General features: G+C 46.9%; 3 protein-coding genes across 6 annotated transcripts; all 3 read right to left on the reverse strand.

Moving 5' to 3' along the window:
- Positions 1-1,723: 1,723 nt before the first annotated feature.
- HOXB7 (homeobox B7) lies at positions 1,724-7,042 on the reverse strand. 2 transcript variants are annotated; one of them, XM_051640434.1, is made up of 4 exons: positions 6,603-7,042; positions 6,346-6,483; positions 5,247-5,600; positions 1,724-2,305 (listed from the first exon to the last, which is right to left on the reverse strand). In XM_051640434.1, the coding sequence occupies exons 1-4, from the start codon at positions 6,820-6,822 to the stop codon at positions 2,052-2,054; spliced, it is 966 nt and encodes a 321-aa protein (XP_051496394.1). In that variant the 5' UTR covers positions 6,823-7,042; the 3' UTR covers positions 1,724-2,051. The 2 variants fall into 2 exon arrangements, with proteins under 2 accessions (XP_051496394.1, XP_051496395.1); XM_051640435.1 differs by lacking the exons at positions 6,346-6,483; positions 6,603-7,042 and having other exon boundaries at positions 5,247-6,142.
- A 1,064-nt stretch (positions 7,043-8,106) lies between these two features.
- Positions 8,107-18,743, reverse strand: HOXB8 (homeobox B8). 3 transcript variants are annotated; one of them, XM_051640465.1, is made up of 3 exons: positions 17,432-18,743; positions 9,317-9,524; positions 8,107-8,534 (listed from the first exon to the last, which is right to left on the reverse strand). In XM_051640465.1, the coding sequence occupies exons 1-3, from the start codon at positions 17,510-17,512 to the stop codon at positions 8,227-8,229; spliced, it is 597 nt and encodes a 198-aa protein (XP_051496425.1). In that variant the 5' UTR covers positions 17,513-18,743; the 3' UTR covers positions 8,107-8,226. The 3 variants fall into 3 exon arrangements, with proteins under 3 accessions (XP_051496425.1, XP_051496423.1, XP_051496424.1); XM_051640463.1 differs by lacking the exon at positions 17,432-18,743 and having other exon boundaries at positions 9,317-9,773; XM_051640464.1 differs by lacking the exon at positions 17,432-18,743 and having other exon boundaries at positions 8,172-8,531; positions 9,317-9,778.
- Positions 18,744-19,087: 344 nt separating this feature from the next.
- On the reverse strand, positions 19,088-23,561 carry HOXB9 (homeobox B9). The gene is made up of 2 exons (XM_051640461.1): positions 23,054-23,561; positions 19,088-19,338 (listed from the first exon to the last, which is right to left on the reverse strand). Exons 1-2 carry the CDS (start codon positions 23,559-23,561, stop codon positions 19,103-19,105), a joined length of 744 nt encoding a protein of 247 aa, XP_051496421.1. The 3' UTR covers positions 19,088-19,102.
- Positions 23,562-25,453: the final 1,892 nt, after the last annotated feature.

Below are 25,453 nucleotides of genomic sequence, written 5' to 3' on the forward strand. Positions count from 1 at the left end.
GGGGGGGAATATTCTGGAATCTCTGCCTTGCTTTTCCCTCCCATCCCCGCCATGCACAGAGCCCTCCTGCAGTAAAAAACCCACCAACAAGACCGCACGAAGTGATTCCACCAAGGAAAGGGGAAGATTTCCGTCTTTTTTCCCCTTCCCTAAGCGAGGTTTCCCTCTTTTTTGCCCTTCCCAAAGTGGGGATTTCGGTGGGCAAAAGCCAGAAGCGCCGCTGCCTGCCATGAAGGCCTCCCCATCACGAGGAGATGCTGCATCTACTGAAAAAAAAAAAAAAATCTGTATTAACAGACGTGGGGGCTTTGACGTGGCACCTTCTTTTGGTGAAAACCTGCTAAAGGATCCATGAAGTCATCTGCGGTGGTGGGTGGTGAGAAGGGAGAGAGACGGGGAGGGAAGGAAGGGGAGAAGGTGGAAAGCTGCCATCGCCAACTCCTTCCAAAGCCGCCTGCAATTTATTTAATTTCCTTTTTTTTTTTAACCCCCCCTCCCCATGCATCTTGCCCAGCGCGGAGTAAATTACGCGGAGCCTCCGCGGGAGGAATCCGCGGGTTTACTGCGCAACCTGGCAATGTAAATAAACAGGCAGGAGTGGGAAGGGGGGCGGGGGACGGCGGAAGATGCTCTCCCGCGCAAGTGCTTAAATTTACTCGCCTTTTGTTTCGCCTTGTTGATTTTTTTTCCTTCTTCTTCTCCTTCCCTGCATTTAATTGCTTTAATTTATTTTATGCGCGCTTGGATGCTAAACATTATTTGGTGCTAATGAAAGAGTTCCCGTCCGCAGTGAAGTAATTGAAGGGAGAATCTAGACTAAATAAATAAATAAATGGATGAATAAAAGAAAATACTGAGGGCAAGGCAGAATAGATCGGATTTCTGGAAATTAGTTCCGAGAAGAAGAGAATTAAAACAAGGGGCGGAAAGGCTATTTGGGCTGATTATGGCTTCTTTAAATGCCTCCTTGATGGTCTTACCTACTTCAGGAATAGCCCTGGCGCCATCACAGAGGGAGAGAGGGACCAGCGAGAGCCCCGAATGTCAATTATATCTCAGTATATTCGTCAAATCTATTGGAAAGGTACTAACATTTTGCTGGGAGTGACTGTCCTACAATGAGGCAGAAGTTTGGACCGATAGTTGGGGGCATTCCTTAACCTAAAAGGATCTTTGAGCGTATTTATTTGACATGGGAAAAAGCAATTCCGAAAGCCCGGGTGGTGATTTTCGTGAGGAAAAGGCAAGGAACCCAGCGCGCTGGTAGATTATTGAAGATCTCATTTTTATTTCGAAGAATAATAATCACAGACAAGAAGAAAAAAAAACAAACAACCAACCAAAAAAAAAACAAACCCAAAAAGCAACGCGTCGCCATTAAATAATTTGCTACTTCGATATACAACATTTTACGTAGCACAATATTAATTATTCTTTTTTTAATTTTTCTTTCTTTCTTTCTATTTTTTTTTCGTAGAACTTGAACAAGGAAGAACTCCAGGTAAAAATATACACAGACAAAAGAGCAGAGCAAGGAGAAAACCCGCAGAGGTTACAGGGAGAAGGCGAAATAATCATCTCATCATCATCATCATATTATGTACAGGACTATATACGCTAAGTATAATTTGCATTCAGACTTTCAGGTCACATTTTCTAAATTAAAGGTGCTAAACACGACCACGTTACTTCATCCCCCCACCCAAAAAAAAAAAAAAGAAGGTACACGGCGAAGTACAAACGGAGATTTACAAATTACTTGTACTATAGGAAGACTCACATAGAAAAATGTGTCTATTCTGACTCTAAAGCCACATTTAATAGGTAGATATTCATTCTATTGTAAAAAAACAAAACAAAACAAAACAACAAACCAAACTTTAATATAGGTAGTATTTTTTTTCAGTGTCAGGAAACACAATGTATCATTCCCAGGGTTTTTAATTATTTATGCACTTAGCATTTCTCTAGTTGAATATATAGTCTTTTTCTGTATGTTTTCCCCCCCTTTTCTTCCCGCGTGGGTTCCCTGCATCCACCTCTCGCCCCTTTCATTCCTCCTCGTCGTCTTCGGCGTCTGGTTTTTCCTGGCTGTTGGAACCGGAGCAGGCAGTTTTATTTTCTTTTTTCCACTTCATGCGCCTGTTCTGGAACCAGATTTTGATCTGTCGCTCCGTCAGGCACAGGGCGTGGGCGATCTCGATGCGTCTCCTCCTCGTCAGGTAGCGGTTGTAGTGAAATTCCTTCTCCAGCTCCAGGGTCTGGTACCTGGTGTAGGTCTGGCGGCCGCGTTTTCTGTCGGTGCCTGGGAAATAAAAGCAGATTTTCAGGATTTCGGGGGAAGGGGGGGGGTGTTTCAGGGGCTGAAGGTCTGGTTTGGTCTCTTTGGGTGCGGCCTAGCAAGGACCCACCCGCTGCAGCCCCACGAAGGGGCAAAACCCTCAGAGGGTCTGGACAACCTGGGACAGCCCTTCTTTTTACGTGCAAGATCAGCTCCTTCTACTCCAGGCTTTCCCCTTCTCATCCTCCCTACTTTCAACCCCCAAACCGCCCCCGTTTTAATTCCCCTTCACCAGGGAAAAGCCTGCAGTGATTTTGTTGGTGTCTCGTGCGTGTCTCCCAGTGACCAAGAAAGTTCACAAAGTTTCCTGCCCTGGCAGCAGCGCTCAGAGCCTGAGCTCCTGCTTTAATTTTCATGTAGACACCAGAAATGTCGGGCGGTGGGGGAATAAATGCAGAAAGACACAGTGGAGCAGAGGGAGGGAGGCATCTGCTGCCTACACAAGTCCAACTGTTTGTCCTCTCCTAAAGCTGTCATCAGGGCTCCCGCTTAGGTGTGTGACGGTCTTAATTATTTCAGGGGATGTTTTAGGCACAGCAGCGACTTCTGGGGCTAAACAGGGGGGGCTGTTACACCCCGGGCTGCTCTTGGGGGAGATATGGACAGATAAGAAGCACCTCAACACTTACCCCAGGCATCCCCACCACCCTCCAGCTGCCTGTGAGCAGGGTTTGGAAAGGGCCCAGCTCCCCATTCTCTCTTCCACCCGACATTTCCTGGAGTCTGACTGGAAACCATTCTACAATGTGGTGTTTGTGATCCTGGCTCTACTTTTTATGTAAATGCTACTTATATCTATAGCATAATGTATTCTTTCCCAGAGCAGTGGGGTTGGTGAGCAGCAGCCCTCGGCCTCTCCTCCACACATTCCACTGGACTCCTCTTCTTCTTCCCTTCCCGACCCCCCCCCGCCCCCCCAAGCCTCTCTTTCTTTTTTAAAAGAAGAAAAGGTCCAGTCATTAAAAGCAGAGGGGGAGAAAAAAAGCAAAATAGCCAGGCTAGCTGTAAAGTAAAAATGTGCAGGTCCTGGAATGTGGGTTGTAAAATCCGCTGAGGGGAGAGCCATAAACTGCTGCTGAATAGGGATGACAACTCTATCTCTGCTGATGAAATTCCACAAGCACGATCGCACAGTGGGCATGAGGCACCCGGGAGGGGGGGAACGGGGGGACGGACACCCCGCTTTTACAAGCGAGGTCGAGTTTCTCCGGTTTTAGACTCATCAGGTCCCAGAGCATCCAGGTTGTGTATTTTTTAAGCGCGGTTTTGCCCTGTCTCCAAACCCTCTCCAATGTTGATCCTTGCACCGTCACGGCCTTGAAAAGCGGGGGGAAAGGGGGCGAGGGGGGGATTCTTAAATCTAAAGTCAGATAAAAGCAGAGATGAAGTGTTTACGACCAGAAATATTTGGTCTTTGATACAGCAACAGTAAAAGGGGATGAGTTATGGAGCAGGTAATGGAAAGAACTGACCACCAAATAAGTGTGAAGGTAACTCCTGCCTTCAGAAGCCGCTGCACCCTGACTGCTCCGCTGGATTTCTTTTCCCTCTGCTTCGCAGGGAGGTTGATCCGCACCCCCCTCGTCCCCCAGGGTTGCTAACAAGACCCTTCCCGAATATTTGGCGGCGGAGGGAGGCTCGCTCGCAGGGATGCTCTCAAGTTGCAATCTGGCACTGCAAGAGGCGAAGCCGGGGCGGCTGGAAAATGAGCTCACGCCTTCCCCTCGGCTCCCAGCCGGGACAGCAGCGCCTTTATCCCCCCTTCTCATGTTTACACGAGTGTAAACACCAACACGCGTGTACACCGGCACTGGACGGGCTGCTTCGCATGGGAGAGCCCGGCCCTGCCCTCTGTGCTCCGCGGAGCTGGGCCCGGGGGGAGCCGGGAGGCAGCGGGGCCGCTCCCGCGCGGGGAAAATGGATATTTATTAAATGTTAATTGACATTAATACCCCGAGACGGAGCGCGTGGGTGACGGAAGGCAGCGCTGCCGCCCGGCGTTCAGCGGCTTTGGCTTTGAGACACGTGTGGGGGCTGCGTGTCCCAGCCTGGGGCGTCCCCCGCTCCGCCTGCGCGGAGCACTGCGCGGCCTTCCGCGGAGCTGCGCTGCCCTGCACCGCGCCAGGATCCCGGGAACCCCCAGCAGGCCCACGTTGAAACACCCCATGGTCCCCAAAGGATTTTCCCCAGGGTGCGGAGCACAGGGCGCCCCTCCGCCGGGATGTTCTTGGGGAAGTGACATAAAAATAACCGTGCTCCCCCTCTATATCCATCCATCCATCCTTCCATCCATCCATCCAGCCGGATTCCGGCCGGAGTGTCACCGTTTTGTGTGCGGGGCTTTTAATTGCTCCCGGAATGATGTGTTGCTGCTTCTGATGGCAACACGCTCCGTTTAATTGCAGTGTCTGGGACACGGTGGTGAGTTGCTGGGAAAGGAAGGTTTTGCAATCTACCAGCAAACAAACCGAGCCTGCAAGCACCTCCCATCACTAGTTTCTTTCAGAATATATATCTACACGGGGGTAGCACAATCTCCATCCTGTAAATATAGGAGGAGAAGGGGCTGGCTATTATTTCTGCAGTTCTGTCTGTCCCCTATAAGACAAACTGCCTTTTACACGGCACACACACAGCCCCAGCAACACCAATAAATATTTAAAGCTAAAAGGATGGCTTTATGGCAGGGGTTGGGGGGGGGGAGGTGGTGTTCGCTCTCTCCCCCTCTCTTTTGAAGATGCGTTTTCGGTGAAACGTCATGAAAGGAGTTGGGGACAATTCCCCCCCCTCTCCTCCTCCCCCTCAGCCACCCCCCGCGCACGCCAGCAAATAATTTACACTCCCACCCCCCCCTCCCGAGCTCCCCCCACCCCGGGATCTTCTCTTTAGGGAGGTTGGGACTTACCTGTGCTCCTCATCCAGGGGTAGATACGGAAGTTACTGTCGCTTTGCAAATCTGAGTCCCTCTGGTCCGTTTTGCTGCAATTCTGCTTAGAAGCATCTCCCGGGCACATCATGGAGAGGTTTTGCTCAAAAGGGGAACAGTGCATGTTGAAGGAGCCGGGCTCCAGGCCGTAACCCGAGGAATAGATGCTGGGGGGCTGGGGGTGCACGGCGCTGCCACTGGAGTAGAGCCCGGGCATGGAAGCGGCGAAGGGAGGCGTGGATCCGGCCCCATAACCCGCTCGTTGGGTGTTGGAGGCGAAAGCGCAAGAAGTTTGCTCGGGAAAGACTCCGGATGGGAAAACCGAACTTGCGGCTTGATATTTAGAAAATAAAGCATTCGCATAATACAATGAACTCATAATTTGGCCGGGTGATTTGTAGGTCGGGACGTTTTAGTGTCGGTTTTACGAGGTACCGTGATATATTACGGAATTAAGAGTCCAGATTTACACCAAAAAGGAGCCCCCTTTTTCCTCCCGGCCCATGTGACGCGCGGGCACGTGGCTCCGGCCGCGCCAATCGCCGCCCGCTCCCTCCTCGGGGGCAAAAAAAAATTGGAGTGCTGCTGGATTTATCAAATATGATAAATAATTGATGCGATATAAAACCCTCCAAGATCTGTGCTGGAAGGGGTGAAATTGTGCTGGAGTCGATAAGCAACCTGGAATCAGTTTGCAGCTCAGGCCGAGGGAGAAAGAGAAAAGGGGGAAGGGGGGGACACACACAGTAAAGCACGTTGCTGATAAACCAGCCTCTCCCTCTCGGTCTCTCTCTGCTGGAGGAAAAGGAAGGGAGCTCTATTTATCCCTTTATTGATCCCGTCTAAAATTCCCTCCTTCGCACCATCTCCGAGGTACTTTTTCACCAGACTGTACATAATTCCCTCCCCCCTTGACCCTCGCCCCCTCCCCTCAAAGGAAGAAAGAAAGAAAAAAAAGACAAATGTCTCATTGATACCTAATAGTTTCCAGGGTTCTTTTTTTTTTTTTTTTTTCCCCTTGCCCCCAAATGCCATTCAGCTCTATATCTAATTTATTCCGGGGCCTTGAGCTTCGTACCGAGCTGGCATTCGCTTTTCTTGTTGCGAAAAAGGGTGTTCAGAGCCCCCGTTTGGCGTGTCAGCGGTTCTGCGGGACCCAATTCCAGTTGGAAGTCAAAGCTCAGCAGCTGGAGGCTCTGCTTTCTGCTGGGGGAAGCTGAGAGACCTTTCCAAAATGCGGTTTCCCCTCTATTCTTTTATTGCAACACTTATTTTTTTGTTAAGTAGGAGAAGGGAGGGGAGGGGGGGGGGGGTTAGAAAGCAAGAAAGTCTTACAGGCAGGACAAGCAGACAATGGTGGATGAGCATCCAGGGGTTGTGCTGGTTGTGTTGTCCTTTTTGTGATCCTGTTCTCCTTTCCCAAGGTTATGTTGCGGGGCGGGGGGGTGGGTGGGGGGCGGGTGTTCATCCCCGCGCTGCTCCGTGGCCACGGCAGGGCAGCTCGTCGGGGGAAGGAGCAGAAAAGCAGCTCGAGCTGCTCGACTGCCAATTCCATCTCCTTTTGGTTTTGCAGCGAGAGGAAAGGAAAAAGGCCGGGGGGGGGGGGCACCCAGAGCTGGGCTCCATCTCCCGAAGTTGGGGGGGCGGTGAGGTGGGAGAGGAGAGAGGGAGAAAGAGGAAAAAACAAAGCAAAACAACAGACGTTACCTTCAGGAAGGGTTTCCACACAGCCTCCCAACCTGTCACCACCCAGGAACTGTTAGAAACAACAAGAAGAGCAGAAGCCATGGCGGTTGTACACCCCCCCCACACCTTCCCCACGGCCCCCAGGCAGCAGCTCCCAGGCCCCAGCCCCTGCTCCAGCCCTCCAGCATCTCTCCAGGCACCGAAGGCTTTGATGGCCAGGGCTGCAGCTCCGACACAATTGACTTTTATTTCCTTTCTATCAAAGTGGTCCTGGAGGAAATGGAGCAGGCTAAAAGAATGATGTCACGGAATTCTCGCTTGTAAACTTTATTGTAACTTTCTTCCGCCGCTTCCAGGTTTAGACAATAGAACAAAGTGATGAAAGAACAACAAAATATATCATTAGTTCCCCCAATAAAGTAATTCACGTATACAGTATACATTCTTTTTCACAGTTAACCTAAAGATCACTTTACAACTTGCTTCACTGTGCGCATGCTAACTAAAGGAGAGAAAAAGGCTTTTTTTTTCTTGTATTTTTTTCTTTTTTTTCCCTTTTTTGTTTTTGGAAGAGACACTTAAAATTGTAAATTAAAAAAAAATAATAATAATAAAAGAAAGAAAAGAAAAGCCCAAACCAAAGAACAGAACAGAAGTAAGGAAAGTAAAGAGAGAAAGAGAGAGATAACTACAGCATAAATAGGCAGTTTCATGTTGTTGGGATGTTTGTTTCAATAGCTACCTCCAGTACGTACAGATAAACCACAACAACAACCAAAAAAAACCAAATAAAAAAGGTGGAAAATAAGAATAATAATAAAAAAAAACAACCAAAACAACCCAAAGTGCACAAATGTAATTTCACGTAACTCCTATAGCATGGAAAGCTATGTTAACCAACCCACCCCCCAGGAAAGAAGAGAGAGACAGAGAGAAAGACAGAGAGAGAGAGAGAGAAAATTTCACAGTCATGTTTTACATAAGCTATTGCGTTACACTACCACTAGTTAATAACTGGCAAAAGGCAGGAGAGACCTCCCGAGCACTTTTGCATACTGTTCATTGTATCAAAGGATAATCAGGGAAGTGGTGCTTACAGCTATATTGTTTTACAGCAATAAAAGGTTTTGTTTCTTTCTCTTTTCTATGCATTGTTGGTTGTGTGGGTTTTTTTTTCCCCCCCACCCCTCCCTTACTCTAAACTGCCATTAACGTGGGGCTCAGGGGCTCTTCCACCCCAGCAGCGCTTGCCTTTCAGTCCTTAAAAATCCTTTTATTTCTTGTCCGCCTTCTGTGCTTCCCCTTCCTCGTCCACCTCCTGGGCTCTTTCCATTTTCTGTTTTTCCAGTTCTTCCTGCTCGCATTTGCTGCTGGGAAACTTGTCTTTGTTGTTTTCTTTTTTCCATTTCATCCTCCTGTTCTGGAACCAGATTTTGACCTGCCTTTCTGTCAATCCCAGGGCATGCGAGACCTCGATCCTCCGTTTGCGGGTCAGGTAGGGATTAAATAGAAATTCCTTCTCCAGTTCCAGGGTCTGGTAGCGGCTGTAGGTTTGCCTCCCCCTCCTCCGTCCAGCGGCTGCTGGGGAATTGCAAAGGTTGGGTGGAAGAGAAGGAGGTTGAAAGATACATAAACCAGGCTCGGGAATAGGCACACACAGACTCACACCCGCTCACACACACACACACCCCGGCACGGGGAGGGAAGGGGGGGGGGGGGAAAGGAAGAAAGGACTCGCAGGAGCAAGGGCAGGAAGCAAACAAGGCGAGGGGAAAGGCTGCTGTGGAATATTAGAAAAGGGAAGATGGTTCTAAAGGCGAAGGGTGATGGTGGCAGGGGAGGGAAGGAGGGGGGGGGTCACCCAGCAGCCCACTCCGAGCAGCCCAGCTAAAGCACTTGCACACTTATTATCACCCGAACCACAACAACAACAACAACAACAACAGAGTCCGGGGCTTTGGGAGCCCGCACAGACACACGCACAAAAGCTTAAAAAATGAAAAAGGAAAATCAAGAGCTGCAACCCGGGGAGAGCGAAGAGCAGCAGCGAAAATCCCAAATCAAACGCAAAACAAAAATGAAGGGTCCTTTTTAAGGCTATAAAAGTGCCATAAACTTTAAGGACGCTTCCTTCCACAGAAAGCCCGGCTCGCTCAGCCCCCCAGAAGAAAAGGTCTCCTTCAGGGTAATTAAACTATAAAGCAATTTACAAGTGCAAAAGTTTACCCCCATAAAGCAGTAAAATACAGTCACTGGGGAAGAAAAAGGGAGCGAAAGAAAGCAAGCAAGCAAGAGGGGCAGAAAGAAAGCTACTTTATGGGCTGAGGAAATGCCTCCTCGCTGTCCTTTCCATCTCGCCTCACCTTGCGGTCGCATCCAAGGGAAAAGCTGGGTCGGAGAAGGGCTCTGCTCCGAGCTCTCCGCCTCCTCTCCAAGGCCGCTGGCAGCAAGCTTGCAGTCCGTGTACTGCACCAAGTCCGACTCCTGGGCGCTGAAGAGGCTCTGCCTTTGCAAGGGGTCGTAGCCATAGAAGTTGCTGGGGTCCCCATGGCACGCCACGGCGCAGGGATTCTGTTGGTAAGGGGAGCTGGAGAGTGAGGATGCTCCGTGGTAAAACTCCTGGATTTGGGTGGGATGCTGGAAGGTGCCCCCCGTGCTGGGTCCGTACACCACCGTGGGTCTGCCCCCAAGATCCTGAGCGAACCCGCAGTCATAGTAATTGGGACGCAAGGAGTCCCCGGTTTTGTATTTGGAGAAGAGTGAGTTGACAAAATAAGAGCTCATTTTAATTTCAATCAGAGTATTTGTTTGGAGGAGGAAGAAAACAACAACAAACCACCCCTAAAAAAAAAAAAAGGTGTTTTTTTTTTTATAAAAAAAAAAAGAAGCCAAGCAGAGGAGACCGCGGGAATCTATTAGCAAAAAAAGAAAGCGCTAAGATGCTAAGCAACGACAGTTTGTGATTTCCAGGAATATAAAAGGAGGATATAATCAAAACTCTAAGCCTGCATGATATTGAATTCTTTCCTCCCCCCCCACCCCTTAAAAAAAAAAAAAAAAATCGCCACTTAAAGAGTTCTCGCTTTACATTTCCAAGAAGAGATGCCAGTTCATAAACAGTTTTCAGTGATTTACTTCAGCGCAAATGAGTTGTTTCATATTTTGCAGTGTCTTTTCATGATCATTTGCATCTATTACCAAAACCTCATCCTATTGGCTTCTCCTTACTCCACACGGACTCTGCACTGCATGATTGTGAAAGGAAGAGTGTGAGAGAATAAAGAAGGAAAAGCAAGCGAGGGGGAGCGAGAGAGGGAGAGGGAGCGAGAGAGAGAGAGAGAGAGAGAGAGAGAGAGAGAGAGAGAGGGAAGAGAGAAGGAGGTGGGGTGAATATACGGATTAAATATGTTTAACTACCTACATTAATGAGATATCGCTCGCCTCACAACAAATCACATACCTAGACCACCCCAAAGATTGATTTTTGGGGAGTGTTGGAAAATTAAAGAGAAGCGCTCGCAGTCGTTAATTTCAAAATTTTAACGAGGCAGTTTTAGCCTTTTTAAATGTCAGGGTCGCTTTGGAAAACTGTAAAAGAACACGATTTAATTGCTACCAGTTTTAAAAGGTCCTATAAATGTAATTGGTATTTTAATACAAGTTATCAAATCATACAGCTTCTTACCCTAAACATATTTTAAAACAAACGAGGTAGTCATATTTAACATTTTAATGATCAATTTCCTTATTATTGATAAAGGTTTAACTATCACATGAAGGGAATTGCATTTGTAATAGCCCCAAAAAAGGCTGTAAACTGTTTAACAAACTATAAAACGCCATAAAGCCGGGGATGTTGTTGTTGTTTATACCGCACTACATAAAAGCCGTTAGGATTTTACGAGTTCGTTCCTCCACTGCTATAAAGCAGAGGTTTCGATTGGACCCGTCCGCGTCGCAGCGAGATGTGGAGGTGTCAATATTGAATTAAAATGATGATAGTTTTTCATATAGAACATTGACTTTTGGTGTCTTTCCCGCAGCCCCCCCCCCCATCCCCCATCCCCGCCTCCTCTCCCCCGCCGAGGACTTGTTCAAGATGTGGTCGGGGATGATTGCGAACTCCAAGTATTGTGTCGCTTATCACCTCCAGAACAGAACCTTGATGGTCAGTAACTGATGGCTGTTCCCCACCTCACCCCCTCCTCAAGAACTTCATTCTTCCTTTATTTTTATATCTATCTATCTTTTTTTTTTTTTTTTGCATGATGAAAACCGGGGATGGGGGCAAAGGGGGAGAAGAGAGAAGCTTTCTGGTTTATTGGCATTTGCTAACAACGGAGCAAACTTACCCCGAAGATGCCAACGCTGCAATTTTCCACCATCTAAACACACAGGGGGTAGATTTTGAAATTCATTGATCGCAGTCAGCAAATATTACCGAGACTTATTTCAGCAAATAACGACCCCAAACCTTCCCACCCCAAACGCTGCCTCACACCCACGACTCCCCTCCAAGCCTCTCGCAATCCCATCTATATTTCCCAACCTTCAATAGGAGTTAAAGACACTCTTTTAAACCTCTATTTTATATTTTTCTCCCCCCACACACACTCGCCCCTTTTGCCCTGGGTGTTTTTTCTGCCTCCCGTTGCATCCGTCTGCTCGGGTTGGACACGAGAAAGGTGAATTAAAGAGGGTTTCACTCCTGCCTGCCTGGAACTGAAGGACAATTTTCGACCTTTACAACGTGGAGAAAAGGAAAAAACTCGAGATGCTTCGCTTAGTCTGGCAGGGCTTTGGTAAATAAAAAAAATAGTTTAATTAAAATTGGCAGTGGGAGCAGGCAGGGAATTAAGGAAGGGAGGAAGAAAGAGAGAAGGAAACCAAAGATAGTAACGGAATAAAACTTTAAAACCTTCCTTAGAGAAATAATTGAAGTAAATACGTTTCCTTTATTTTGTGTTGGGATAATTTCAGTCGAGTTTAAGAGCCTTTTCAAGTAATTATTGTTGTTGGAGCACTTGCAGTGGTATAATTAAGGATTTTTTTCCCCCCCTAAAAGACAAGTTAACGTTTTATTTTTCTCAACACTTTTATTGTCGATTGAGCAGATTTTGGTTTCATCTTTGAACATAAAAGCCCAGAAATGGTGCAGAGAAGTAAATAGAGCTTTGCAGCTTGGTGTGGGGGTGCTCGGTGCTGGAATTTTCAAGAAAGAAAGAAAGAAAAAAAAATATAAAAATAATCGAATCGAGTCAAGTATTTGCGGAAAAAAAGCGATTCCCTTTCATGTGTGTTCACAGTTGTTCTCTCGGCACTTGAAGTTTGTAGAGTAAAAAATAAATAAATAGCAGGAATTCCCGTCCAAACGTGGACCCAAGAAGGGGGGAGCGAAGTTGTTCTTGGAAGTTAACGTTTTTTATCAAGTGCAGGAGAATTTTATGGTCGTGATGCGATGGGAACTCACCAACGCACCAGAAATCAATGGCTGACCTTAAATCATCCCTCTACTGTAACTCAGATTCCTGATGAAAGGAAAATGTTTCTATTATAAGGAAAAAAAAAAAAACACCAACCCCCACACAAGTGGGGATGTCTGTGTGTGTGAGAGAGGGAGAAGATAATTTATAAATACCCAGTGGAGAAAGATTTACTAGGAATTCACAAGGAAAAAAAAAACAACAACAACACAACAACAAAACAAAAGAACCCCAAACCCTTTCCTGGGTAAAACTTTTCACTACTCTGCATTTTACTGACCGCACCAGGGCAGGATTTTCCTTTCTTTCCCCCATTTCTTGCTGTTTCCGTTTGCATTTCATTTTCTAGCATTTCAAGAGAGCCTCGAGATGCTGCAACTTCGCTTTTTCAAACAACAACTCGCATCCTGTTCTGTTGTTTGCGCCGGTTTAATTTGTAACTTTCTTCCCCAGAATGTTGATTACCCGGGAAGGGCTGGAATTTCTGGTGGAACTTTTGGAGAAAGAGTTCTTTAGAAAAGAAGATAACACTCGGGGGAAAAAAAATTACATCTCTAATTATATCTAAATTATCACCACGATTCCTTTCTGTGTTATTTGCAGCTGAAGGACTGAAGGTCCGAGTAGTTTTTCTCCTGTAATTTTGAAGAAACAAAGGCCAAAATAAAAGTGAACTAACGGAGTTTGAAGTTTCCATGTGGGAGAGTATTTATACGTGAGTTAACAGCATTTTTTTTGATTAATTTCCTGGTCTGTAGCATTTAAAGAATATTTCTGAGGGTGTTAAGTGGGCAAAGAGCAGTGGAATTGCCAAAAGATGGAGCAACTTTACCGAAAATGACCGGTTTGACTTCAAAAAGCGTTGACTGCCTTTCCTTCGGTGATGATTATTGCATCTAAAACATACACAATTAAAAGCCGAGAAGGCGCAGATCATCCTCACGGCCAAGGTGAGGGAAATGTCCCGATTCTGCTCGTCCTTTTCACCCGAAATCTTGGAGCCACCCTCTTTTTCACCTAAATCTTGGGGTTGGGGGTAATTAAGCTGCTCTCCCACCTCCGCCCCAACTCCCAGCAGACAAACCCCGATGTCTTTGGGGGTTGTTGGTGGTTTTTTTTCCCCCCTCTTTTAAATGAATATTTAAAATAAACGCCTGTCCCACCTCTCACCGCATCCCAGAGCCTTCAGATGAACTATTCGGCGTCCACTTTCCCCCCCTCCCCTCCCCATCATCAATAAATTTGCAGGGGGGGAAAAAAAAAACAAGCTGTAACTTGTAAATTGGGGAAAATAGGTAAAATTAACCCTGTATTTTATGCCTAGGTGGGGATGGGAGGGGGGGAATGGGATGATATGGGGTGATTCCTGCTGACCAGCAAGCAGCCCCGGTGGTGAAAGCCCATCAAGGTGTTACGCGGAGCCCCGCGGCCCCAGCGCGGGGAGACGCGCTTCAAGCGTGGAGCAACGTCGCCACCTCGCGGAGTGAGGCGGAACTGCAGCCTCCGCGGGGGCGGAGGGAGGTTTCCTTGGGCGGTGGGGGGGGGGGGGGGGGGGGGGGGGTGGGCTGAAAGGGGGTAAAAGATGAGAGATGGGGGGGGGGTGGTCCTCATGGACCTGGGGAAAGCAAAGCAGCCCAAAGCGGAGTGAGGGAGGTGGAGGGAAAAGAAAAACAAAACAAACATAAAATTAAAAATAAAAATTAAAAAAAAGGGGAGAACAAGGAAAATGGAATCTCTCCTCCGGGCCCCGAAGGGCTGAAGTTTCAGGCGCAGGAAAAAAAAAAAAACTCTTCTCTGCCCGCCAATAAAAAGAGGAGAAAATGGGTTTGCTTTCTTGAAAAATCGCTATTGTTTCAAATTCGAGACTAAACAATTGGTCATTCTGCTCTGGAGGGGGGTTTGGGCCGGGGGGGGGCGGGAGGGAGAAGCCAGAGCTGTAAAGCCATCAAGAGCTTCCCAAGCCCAGACGTCTGGCCAGAACTTCGAGTGGGGGGGGGTGTTGTTGTGTTCAGGGCTCCTCATTCTGGGAGCCTGGAATTAATTTGAAAGGGGGGGGGGGAGAGAGAGAGAAAACAGGGGGGGAAAAACTAGGGGGGGAGGAGGGAAGGGGAAAAAAAGAAGAAGAAGGAAAAAAAAGAACAAAGGGAATCATCCAGAGCGCTGGATTTTCACGGCATCTGCAAGAGAAGAATAAATTAGCGAAAGTCCCTCCCCACCTTTTCTCTCCCTCTCTTCCCCCTCCTTATTTTTTAACTACCCCCTCCCGTAGGGAAAAAAAAGAAGGGGGGAAAAAAATAAAGGGAAAATAAAATAAAAGAGGAAAAAAAATAAAAGAGGGGAATTTCGTGACTAAAACAGAAATCAGAGCATTTACACGTTGGGTTTCCCCCACATTCCCAAGTCGTTGGAGTAATTTAGGAGTTCCTGAAAGTTTTCTTGCACTGTTTGCTTTACAGCCGTTTAGTTCCTTAACCTTCAGAAATTTATACCCTATAAAGTTTTATAGCGGTCATATTCTTTTATTGCAGCACACTGCACTGAATTTTCCTTCTTTTTATGACAAGTTACTTCCCTTTCTCTCTCTTCCCTCTCTAAGCTCCAAATATCTTGCTTCTTCTTTTGTTTTCTTTTCAGAGCTGCCCCAAAGAAAGGATTTAAGGAAAAAAAAGAAAAAAAGAAAGTGAAATATTTCCCTTTCGAGCGCTCATTACGTTAAAAATTACTGGGGAGAGTTCCATGGGTCTGTTTCTGGCTACCTGCTTCCTGCAGGGCTGAGCAGGTCTTGGGGTTGGTTGGGGTTTTTTAAAAATATAGAGATAGAAACACTTGCCAAGAGCTTGTGTTTCTTCAGGAGCGATAAAATGTCGGAGGAATTTAGAGACGGAATTCTAGGAACCGCTCCTCGAGCCCTTGGAAGAAGGAACCGCGCCTCAAAGCTGAGGTGATGCCAGGCAGGGAAAGCGGGTGGGGTTTCCTACTGTTTGGTTTGGGTTTCTCATTTTTTCTTGAGCCAAGTTTTCCTTCGGGGATGGGGGAACCACCCGAGGAAAGTCAAATAAAACCGGTCCATCCCTGTGCTGCTGCTCCCCTCAGGCTGAGGAAGGACTGTGAGGCTTGAAACCCTCAAAACAAGCAAACAAACAAACAAGCAAACACCGGGAAAACGTGACCAGAGATGAACGATCTCCAATTTAAAAATAAAAATAAAATCATAGAGAAACGCAGCAAGTTTGCTCAGAATCAACTTCAGAACCTGCTACACGGGAGAGGAAATATTGCCACTTGTCTCTGGGTATTATTATTAAATATTTTTTAAAACCTAAGCAAAAAATTGATTCTTCCGATACACTTAACGAGCCACTAAAGGACGCAGGAAAACGCAACGAAAATATTTCTGAAATTTCAGATGAAGCAGTATAACACAATGACATATAGGGGCTGTGGTTCTAAAATCGATTTTTATTCTGGAGCATTAAACATCTCTGGAAAATACATCCGGGCTGATGCTACAGAAAACGGGGGGGGGGGGGGTTGTTTCCATCTTTTTTTTTTTTTTTACTATTTTTTTTTTAAAGTAAGCATATTTCCTAATAAAATGAACTAACATTTTAAATTCTATTTAAAAAGAACCTTATATCGTCGTCTTAAAAATAGCCGCTCTTTACCACAATTCTAAGGAAAGTGAAAAACGTTTCTAAATCCCAGTGGCCGATGGGTTGAAAACATCAATTAAGTCACGGATGCGCTTCTGAAAAATATATAGTAATGAGGATTTAGGCGAGTCCACCCTCCGTTCGAGATACGAGGAATATATCAATTCAGCACCAAGCAGATTTGAAATTCATCCATCCTTGAGAAGAATCAAACAGGACTGAAAAATTTGACCGCCCAGCATAAACACAGTTAAATCATCTTTTTTTTTTTTTCACCCACGTTTTATTAGGCTCTTTCAATAAATCCGGATTTAGAGAAATGATCCTGCTGCCACCAGGCTTTTTTTTTTTTTTTTTTTGACCCCCCAGCTCAAAATGTTTCAGAAACAGGTTTTTGTTATTATTTGGTTTAATATTTCTTTCTTTTCGAGGAAAGGAGATGATGGGTTTTGACACAGGGTGAAGTTTGGGTTAGAATTAATTCTCTCCGGCAACAGAACAGTTAAATTTTGAAGCCCCCGAGGAGCTACTTCATGATGGAAAGTTTCACATGAGAAAGTTTAGGCATTAAAAAAAAAAAAAACAAACCCAAACCACCACAAAACTTTCTGAGGAACGGGCTTAAACACCTCGGGTCTGGTTTCTGATGGACTGGGAGATTCTTTTAATTTTTTTACCTCTTCCAAGAGGAATTGGAGGGGTGGAAAATTCAGCCCACCGAGGCACAGCTACTTGATTTTTATCCCCGGATCGTGGCGGGGGAGGTTGGGGGGTGAAAAAAAATAATAGCAGGAACATTTCCCAAACCCTCCAATCTGCCCAGGGCAGCCTCTGTTCAGAGCCACGAGTGGTCTCACAAAACCTGACGGGAAGGACACGCAAGTTTGTCGCTTCTGAAATCGGATTTGCACCGGTTCCTTCAGAGATACAGCAGAAATAAATGACTTTTCTCTCATTGATTATTTCCCCCACCCACCCCAACCGTCTTAAAACAAGCCACCTTGCGCTCGCCTTGTTCCTGAAAAGCCTCTCTGGCAGCTAAATATACAGATTTGCACACGAAGAGAACGAGAGAGGTTTATTTCGGTATTTTCCAGCCACTAGCAACTGCAGGACTCTTCGCGTACTTCCAAACAAAACCAAAGCCCCCCCAAAAAAAAGCCACAGCAGAAACAGAAAACGAGCTTCAACATTCACAGAATCACAACCACGAGCACAGTTTACAATACCCACCATATAATCAACTGGTACTAAACCCCCCCGGTCCGACCCCCCCACCTCCCACCCTGTTTCCCACTCCCCCCCCCCACCCCCCCATTCCCAAAACAAAGTTAAGTCTTACAGAGATAAAGGGAAACCAGTCCCGCCCGGGCGGGTTGGATCCAGCGGATCTGTCAGATGGGAAATCAGCTCCGGCCGGCATGACATGAGACCAGCGAGGTCTGGATTTGTTACCCTAAAATCTTCTTCGGGATGAGGATGAGGATGGAGGGGGGAGTGTGAGGAAGATGTCGCCGCATCCCCCCCCGGTGTCACCCGCAGGACGAGGCTCCTTCCCCATGGAAGGCCCCGGAGGAAAGAGGGTGGCAGTGGGAAAAGATGCCGGGGAGCTGGTTTCAGGCGAAAAAAATCAACCAAAAAAATTACAAAGGAACAACAACAACAAAAAAAAAAAAAGAACCCCACCCCAACAAAACCCCACCGACATTCAAGTATTAAAAGCATCACAGCAAACAGGAGAGGGAAGAAATACACACAGGCTGGGGTTGGCACTTTATCTCTGCAACAGCTTTAGGAAAAGTCAATTCACAATAAATTATAAATATGCTAGCACTAAGAACACAACCTTCCCCTCCCTTATAGCTCTACTAAGGTAGTTTTTTAACTAGAAAATCCCATTCTTCCTCTCCTCTAAAAGTTAGGAATAAGTTGGCAGGGGTTCTTCCGCCCCTTTTTCTCCTAAATAATTTACAATGCGGCTCTGAAAGTGCCCCCCACACACTCTCTCGCCTCCCTCCCCGTCTTTTCTCCTCTTCCAAGTGACCCAGTATAAAACTACCAGATGAGGAGGTTTTTTTTCTGGAAAGAATCCTACTAAACTTTCAGGTCAAAGTCACATATTATCTGCTCTGGCGCGATTCACATAAAAATCGCGCAGAATAAAACCAACTACAAAAATTCAAAGGGAAAAAAAAAAAAAGGAAGATAGAAAGATAAAGGCGGGGGGGGGGGGAAGAGGAAAAGATTAAAAAAAGAAAAAAAGGGAACCCAGCGCGGTTGGGAGTTGGGCTGTCATTAACCGACTGCCCCGGTATAAAGTTGGCGAATTGAAAATGATTTGTTGGGTGCAATTAACAGCGAGTCTTACGATTGTATCTGTCTTGCAGTAGTTTAATTAAATCGTCTGGTTCCTTGGCCACCCCAACGTGTGAGTCTGAGTGTGTTTGAGAGAGTGTGTGTGTGTGTGTGCACCGGGGTGTTGGGAATGTTATGGAGAATCATTGTCCTTGCGTGGATAAAGAAAGACAGTGAGGGTGTTGGGTTTTTTTTTTTTGGGGGGGAGGTTTGGGCCAGATTTGTTGTGGCCAGTTGATTTTTGCCGTCCGGTTTTCCATGGAGAAAATGAAAGCAGGGAAAACTGTGTCCGGGTTAGAGTGTAGGGAGAAGAAAAGAGAAAGGGGGGAAAAAGGAAAAAAAACCAAACAACCCACCCACAACAACAGGGGAAGAAAACAAGAGAACAGAAACAAAACCCAGCATGGGTCCCCAAAAAGGAGCTGCAGTTCTGGCTAAGTTGCCTCCGATGTGGCAATACTCAAAAGATTAAAAAAAAAAAACAAGGAATAATAAGCAACATCTCGCATGCAAAGGTGGAGACGGGGAAAGGGGGGGCCGGGGAGGGGGGGGGGGGTGTTCCCCTCATGTTTGGGGGGATTTGGCAGCACTAGAGTGGAGACTGGGAACTGAGGGGTGGGGGGAAGGGGGGGGGTGGTGATGCTGCTTTTCTGCTTTTTCATTCTTTGCCCTGTTCCTTGTTCATTTTCTTCATTTTCATCCTTCGGTTCTGAAACCAGATTTTGACTTGTCTCTCACTCAGGTTGAGGAGTCTGGCCACTTCGTGTCTACGGTCCCTCGTCAGGTACATATTGAATAAAAACTCCTTCTCTAGCTCCAGGGTCTGGTATTTGGTGTAAGGGCATCGTTTTTTCCTGGAGGAGCGGGCGTGAAGCCAGCTGGCAGCTGGGTTGGCTGAAAGAAAAGCAGGGAGATCAATACGGTGCAGCTTGAGTGTTTCTCAGAAGGTTTTAATCAGGCCATCAAATATTCAGATTATACACACGCAAATGCAGGGGTGAAAAATGCTCCCGGCCATAGAGGTGAGCGGCAGAGGCCGGGAGAAAATCCTCCGGGATGGTCAGGATGAGCAGATGGGTTGGGGGGGAATGGTCCCCAAATACCCCTGCACACTCACCCTGTCCCTCCCTGGTGGTGGGGCGGTGGGACCCACGGACACGCGGGGCTGTGTTGTCTGTACCCATGTGCACGCTCATGCCCCTGTGGACACGCCTGGCTGTGCACACACGGGTTTCCATGCACATCCGTGGCTGTGCACACTCGTTTCCATGCACACGCGTGGCTGTGCACACACGTGTTTCCATGCACACCCGTGTCCATGCACACACATGCCTCCCCACACACACCTCTGTGCACACACACGTTTCCATGCACACCCGTGTCCATGCACACACGCACGTCTGGGTGCACACACGCACGTCTGGGTGCACACGTGCCACCAGCAGAGCTCCCCCCACTTTTCCCCGGCTCCATCTGTGCCAGGTAAACACCCACACGCACTTATACATTTGCATAACGCCCATCTGCACGTTCTGCACGTTATATACAGAGAAATCAGCGCAAAAATTACATCTATTATATATTTCCAACCCCCCCCCAAGACGTGTTTTCCCACGTGTCTACAGATTTACTCCTGTAAACACATCGGGCAGGAAAAGAGCAGGGAGAGGAGGTCTGGAGATTCCTTGCATAAATCCTGCCTATTTTTTTCCTCCCCCCCCCCTTTTTTTTTTTTTGTGTTGTTGCTGTGTGGCAAGAAGAGCTCTCGATACAATAAACATCCTCCGAGGGCTGGATGGACTCTGCTGCCGGAGATCTGGAAAGTGTTACCCAAACGCAGGGACATTTGCAGGGCTGCAAACGCAGCCAAAAAATAAATACCAGGCTGCCCGTCACCCTCGCGTGTGGGAGAAGTTACGTGGGAATCTTGGGGGGAAAAAAAAGGACATTGCAGGAATTAGCCTGTTCGAGGAGGGGCTGGAGGGGGAGAAAACGACATTTTTGAGAGCAAAAACCATCCCCGACCCCCTCCCCCATAGGGGATAGTGAGGGAGGTCGCACCCAAAGGTGAAGTGGGTTTGGGGTAAATTATAGAGCATCTACTAATGACATGCAAATATTGGCTGACCGGTGGGTAACTGAGAGGCGGGAAAGAGTGAAATGAAGGGGTCCGGACAGATCACGTATTTCTATTTTATATCCTTTGCCTCCTCTGAAATGATGACTGAAGCCATAAACCTTTACACCAATTAAATGGACCGTTATAAATATATACATGCGCGCGCTATCAGAACGTTTCCTCCACGTAAAATGAAATATATTGAATTTTTTTTATTATTATTATTTTTTTAAATAATCCGGTTAATCTTCCCCTGTAAGTACTGCCTCTTACCAACTTGCGCGGCTATTTCCTTAATGTAATTGACTCGATCTAATATGCAGAATTAAATATTAAAGAGGAAGAAAGCTGTTAATAATTGATACTGTTAATCCTGCTCCCCGCCCTTTAATGGCAGTGGAAGGTTCTGCTTCGTAACAGATTTTTATTCGCTTTGGGTTTATTTTTTTGGTCTCGGATGGTTGAAAAGGAAGATATTTGAAAGATGATTTCGCATTATCTGTGAGCTGTACACAAATCCCTGAGCAGGGAAGGGAATGGGAAAGAGGTTCTGGCACAGCTTTTCTTTTGAAAACCAGCAAAGACATGAACAGATCCCTGTGCCGTCCACAGGGCGGGGAGGCATTATTGCGAAACCCCGGCCAAAAAAAAATGGAAAGAGTCATGGAAATCGGTGGGAGTACTTTCTGCAAACCAGCTCCGTCTCCCAGCCCTGGCAGGATCTCAACATCAACCCAAATTAAACTATTCTTTAAAACAAAATGCGCGTGGTAACCACACGCCATAGAAACCACCCAGCGTCCCTCCAAACCCAGCTCCCTGCACTTCACTTATAACTTAATCACGTTTTCTTGGGCAAGATTTTTATATCTTCAATTTCAGGGACACTGAGCACAGAACCTGGAGGTTTAATTCTCTCCAATCATTCACCTCGCGGTTGCAGTTTGTTCTGGATCTCTGCCCAGTACAATAGAATAGGAGTTTCTTTTTGTGTGTGTGTGTGTGTGAGTGTGTGCGCGCCTGTGCGGCTGCGGGCGAGAGGAATGGTAGGGAAAGGGGGGGGGGGGGGAAGAAAGAAAAAAGTCACCATAACATCCTGCACACGGAGGGGAGGAAATCGTGAGGGGCGAGAATATACTGTGGTTTTAATCCTAGGCTGGCAATGGAAATCTCTGCTGCTGCTCCACGCTGAGGAGGGGTGGGAAAAATTGAAGTGAATTCAAGGGGAAAAGAGAATGAGTGTGTCACTGGGTCCTGCACAGACTCCGAGGAGTTCTGCCCTCGGCGAGGGCTGCTCCTCTCCTCTGCCAGCTTGGAAAAGTTCAGCTTTCACTGCAAAATTATTTACCGTGGGGGTGAAGCCAAGTTTCTGCCTTTCCCTCCTGCTCGGGCTCAGGTTTTACCTTTCAGATGGAAACCAGGTACCAACCGGATCGGCACGAGGTGGAGATACTGATTCTTACTTACTCAAACGCCATTGGGTTATAATCATTCACATTATAACTATAATTACCATTAATAAGAGTATAAAATAGTATTATCGCTAGTGTTATTAAATATTTTCAAGGCTAACGATAGGAGGATTTTTCCTGTATTTCAAGGGGGGAAATGACAAAATAGCTCGCGGTAAAAGCACCTCCTGAAGTTGAACTGTTTCCCCAATCTGCCTACATTGCAAATAAAAGCTAATTAAGTTGGAAGCACATTTTTCCCCGTCCTTTTTTTTTTTTTTTTTTTCTTCTTTACTAGGAAGGAACGTGGCTTTGAAATATTCTTACCCTGAACCGCTGCATTTCATAAACAATTAAAAAAATACAAATAGAAAAAAAAAGAAAGCCGCCCAAACAAATAAACAAGCCAACACGAGGAGTAATAAAGACAGACCCAGCAGAAGCCCGAGAGGAGCTAGAGGAGCTGCGGAGGGGAGCGAGCCCGTCCCCGCATCCACCCGGGTGCGGCGGGCACGGAAAAGCCCCCGCTGCTGTTTACTTTCCCCACGTGAACTTTTCCTCCGTAATTTCTCCCCTTTCCCCCCCTTCTTCTCCTTCTCCTTCTCCCCGCCACCCCCCTCTCCCCACCATCACCGCCGCTCTCCGCTCCCCTTCCCCCGCTTTTCTCCCCGACATTCCCTGGCTCCCCCCGTCCCTTCCCCGTCCCCACCGCCCGCACCCGCGCAGATTTACTCCCGCTTACTAAAGTGGTCTCTGCTGCCGGAGCCAGCGCTCTGTAGGAAAGAGAATGACTCGCTCCGGCTTTTGTCCGCTCTGGACTCCGTTTAAGCTCAGAGACGACGTTCATTTTTATTTTTATTTTTATTTACCGGCAGAGACAATGCCACCCCCCTCCCCTCCCCACCTCTCCCCTTAGGTTGGCATCAGCCAGCTGAGACTTTTCTTTAAGCCCTGATTTTAAACTTTACGCAGCATTGTCCCCTTTTATTGCACCTCCTCCAGCTTTTATACTGTTTACTTCCTCACTTTTATAACTTACTTTGATCTGTCCTGTCTTTGTCTTCGCTTCCTTCACAAACTTTATTGTCCTCGAAGCTGGGCCTTTGATTGGAAACGATCCCTTCCCTTGCAGCAGAAGTTTCTAAATTGTACTCCTGTGTTCCCTGTTTATGGACATCCCCGGGACGGCCCAGCAGCGGTTCTGCCTTAACAGATCCCTGCCCGGGGAGGTTCTCTGCTCTGGGTACTGGATCCAGCCAGCTCCGGAGATACCTGCTATCAGATGGGACGCTTTGATGTTGAATATATGGATGGTAGACGGCAGGAAGGGTACCAGAAGAATGTGGATTCAAAGGAGTCCAGGAGGCGCTGAAAACTGGAGGTTTTGGCTGAAAACTACAGGAGGGGAATTCTAGATGCTCATTGTGCCCAGCTTGCCTGGAACTCGTATATTGCCCAGATGAAAATTTAGCTGAAGGCGAGTCTTCACTTTCATGACTTATAATAGAGTCGACATAATAATTGCTAAGAGTCCCAGAAATGGACATTCTCAGACATCATACAAAGCACGGTTCAATGAAGGGAAAAAAATATATAGGACAGATCTAGATTTGTACTCTACCCCCTTCTCCAACTTCCCAGCCAACAAAGTACAGTTGGGCTGCCGTGTTGTGAGCTCCCAGCAAAATGATTGGTCAAACTTTTTTCGTGTGCCTGATAAAGCGTCAGTCTCGGCGTAAATCAATCGAAGCCGAGGGGGCTGCGCTGCGCTGTCATCCGCCCTTGCATTCCATATCAAGGATGGATTGTTTTATGTTTATGCAATGTTGCAAAACGTCAGGACTTTCGAAAAGCCACCAAACGGGCAGAGCTGGGGCTAATATCCCTTCCTAGATTTGCTCCTGAAATATTATTTTGGAAAGGGGGGGGGGGGGGTGGGGGGGTGGGAAAGGAGGGGGGGGGGTGGGGATTTTTTTTTTTTTTTAAGAAAGATGCTGATGTGCTCGCTTTGCCTTTAATAACCATCATGGGGGAACTGGGATAAAAGCTATTCTTTGCCCCTCGGGCTCCAGGGTACGATAGCAAAAAAGCCCGGAATAAGTACAAACCAAACCACTCCCCCCCCCCCATCCCATTTTTTCATATACATACGCACGCGTGGGTGCATTACGGGCATATATACAGAAATGCACACGTACATGTGAGGTTTTGTCAAGAGAAAAGACGGATCTGGGGAGCCAGAGTGGTGGGAAGGGTGTTATGAATAATTCACCAGCTGGGATGGGGAAAAGGAATTATTAACATGCTAAAAGAATGCGGGTAAATATGAAATTGGAAATGTCACTGGCATGGACGTGGCATTGCAACTTTGACCAGCGAGCTGCCGAGCCGCAGCCCCTCTGTGCATCCAAAGCCCATCTCAGACTTCATGTTTTCACCTATATATATATAAGTATATCTTAAAAATATCCCTGCATATGAACATATGTTCGCGGCACAATCTCGGGGTTGCTTGGCTTGGGCCAAAATAGTTTCCCACATTGCTGAAATCAGAAGCCTTCATTTAACTTTACAAGGCTAGTAAAATACAGCGCGCCACTGATCCGGCTTTGTTACAGAATGCCTGAAACTTGTGATGGCTAAATAGTTTAATAAAACTTACATTAGCTTTCTTTGATTTTTATAGCCTTGAATTTATTGCCTGTGGAAAAGAAAGGGGGCAGAAAAAAGAATCCCTCGCGTTTTCAGGCACCGTCCCCGTCCCCCCACCCCCCGACACCTCATGTATGTGACACGGTGTGTGTTTGTGTCAGACAAACCCCCCTCCCCGCTTCGTTTTCCAAAACCTGAATATTTGGGGTGTTTTGGGGTGTTTTTTTCCCTCCACCCAGAGCAGATGATTGTCACGGGGTCGGGGCTCGGCGCGGCTCCCAGCCCAAATGATGCGGGGTAACGGGGTCACTTTTCCCAAGTTATGGTGATAAATCCGTTTATTGCAAGATGCTCCGATGGCGTCGTAAATGTTGGTTAAGGAAAAGGTGCTCTCCATGATGACGGGAAAAAGTGTTTCTCTGGACTTCAGCTGTAACAGTCTGGATCAATTTGCCTCCTTTAATCTATTACCCCTCCGCCCTTCTCCCTCTCACCCCAACACTGAAGGATATTTAAAGTGAAGGGCAAAGAGATTTCTAGGAATGATAAATCATCGCGAATCCTTCCGGAAGTGTATAGGGATGGAAGTCTATATTAACAGACTAATCATAACATTGAGGGGTGCTAATAGCCGCCTGAAATGAAGGGAAAATAACATTTCGCATTTCTCTCTGTCCGTGCGAGAGTGTGAGTGCGTGTGTGTCCTTATGTCCCTGCCTACACAAAACGGATGCGGGAAATTGCTACCAGAGGTGTTTTACTGATACTGGGAGATCCTTAAGGCGCT

The sequence above is a fragment of the Apus apus genome, chromosome 25 (genome assembly GCF_020740795.1).
Source record: "Apus apus isolate bApuApu2 chromosome 25, bApuApu2.pri.cur, whole genome shotgun sequence".
NCBI classification, from domain to species: domain Eukaryota; kingdom Metazoa; phylum Chordata; class Aves; order Apodiformes; family Apodidae; genus Apus; species Apus apus.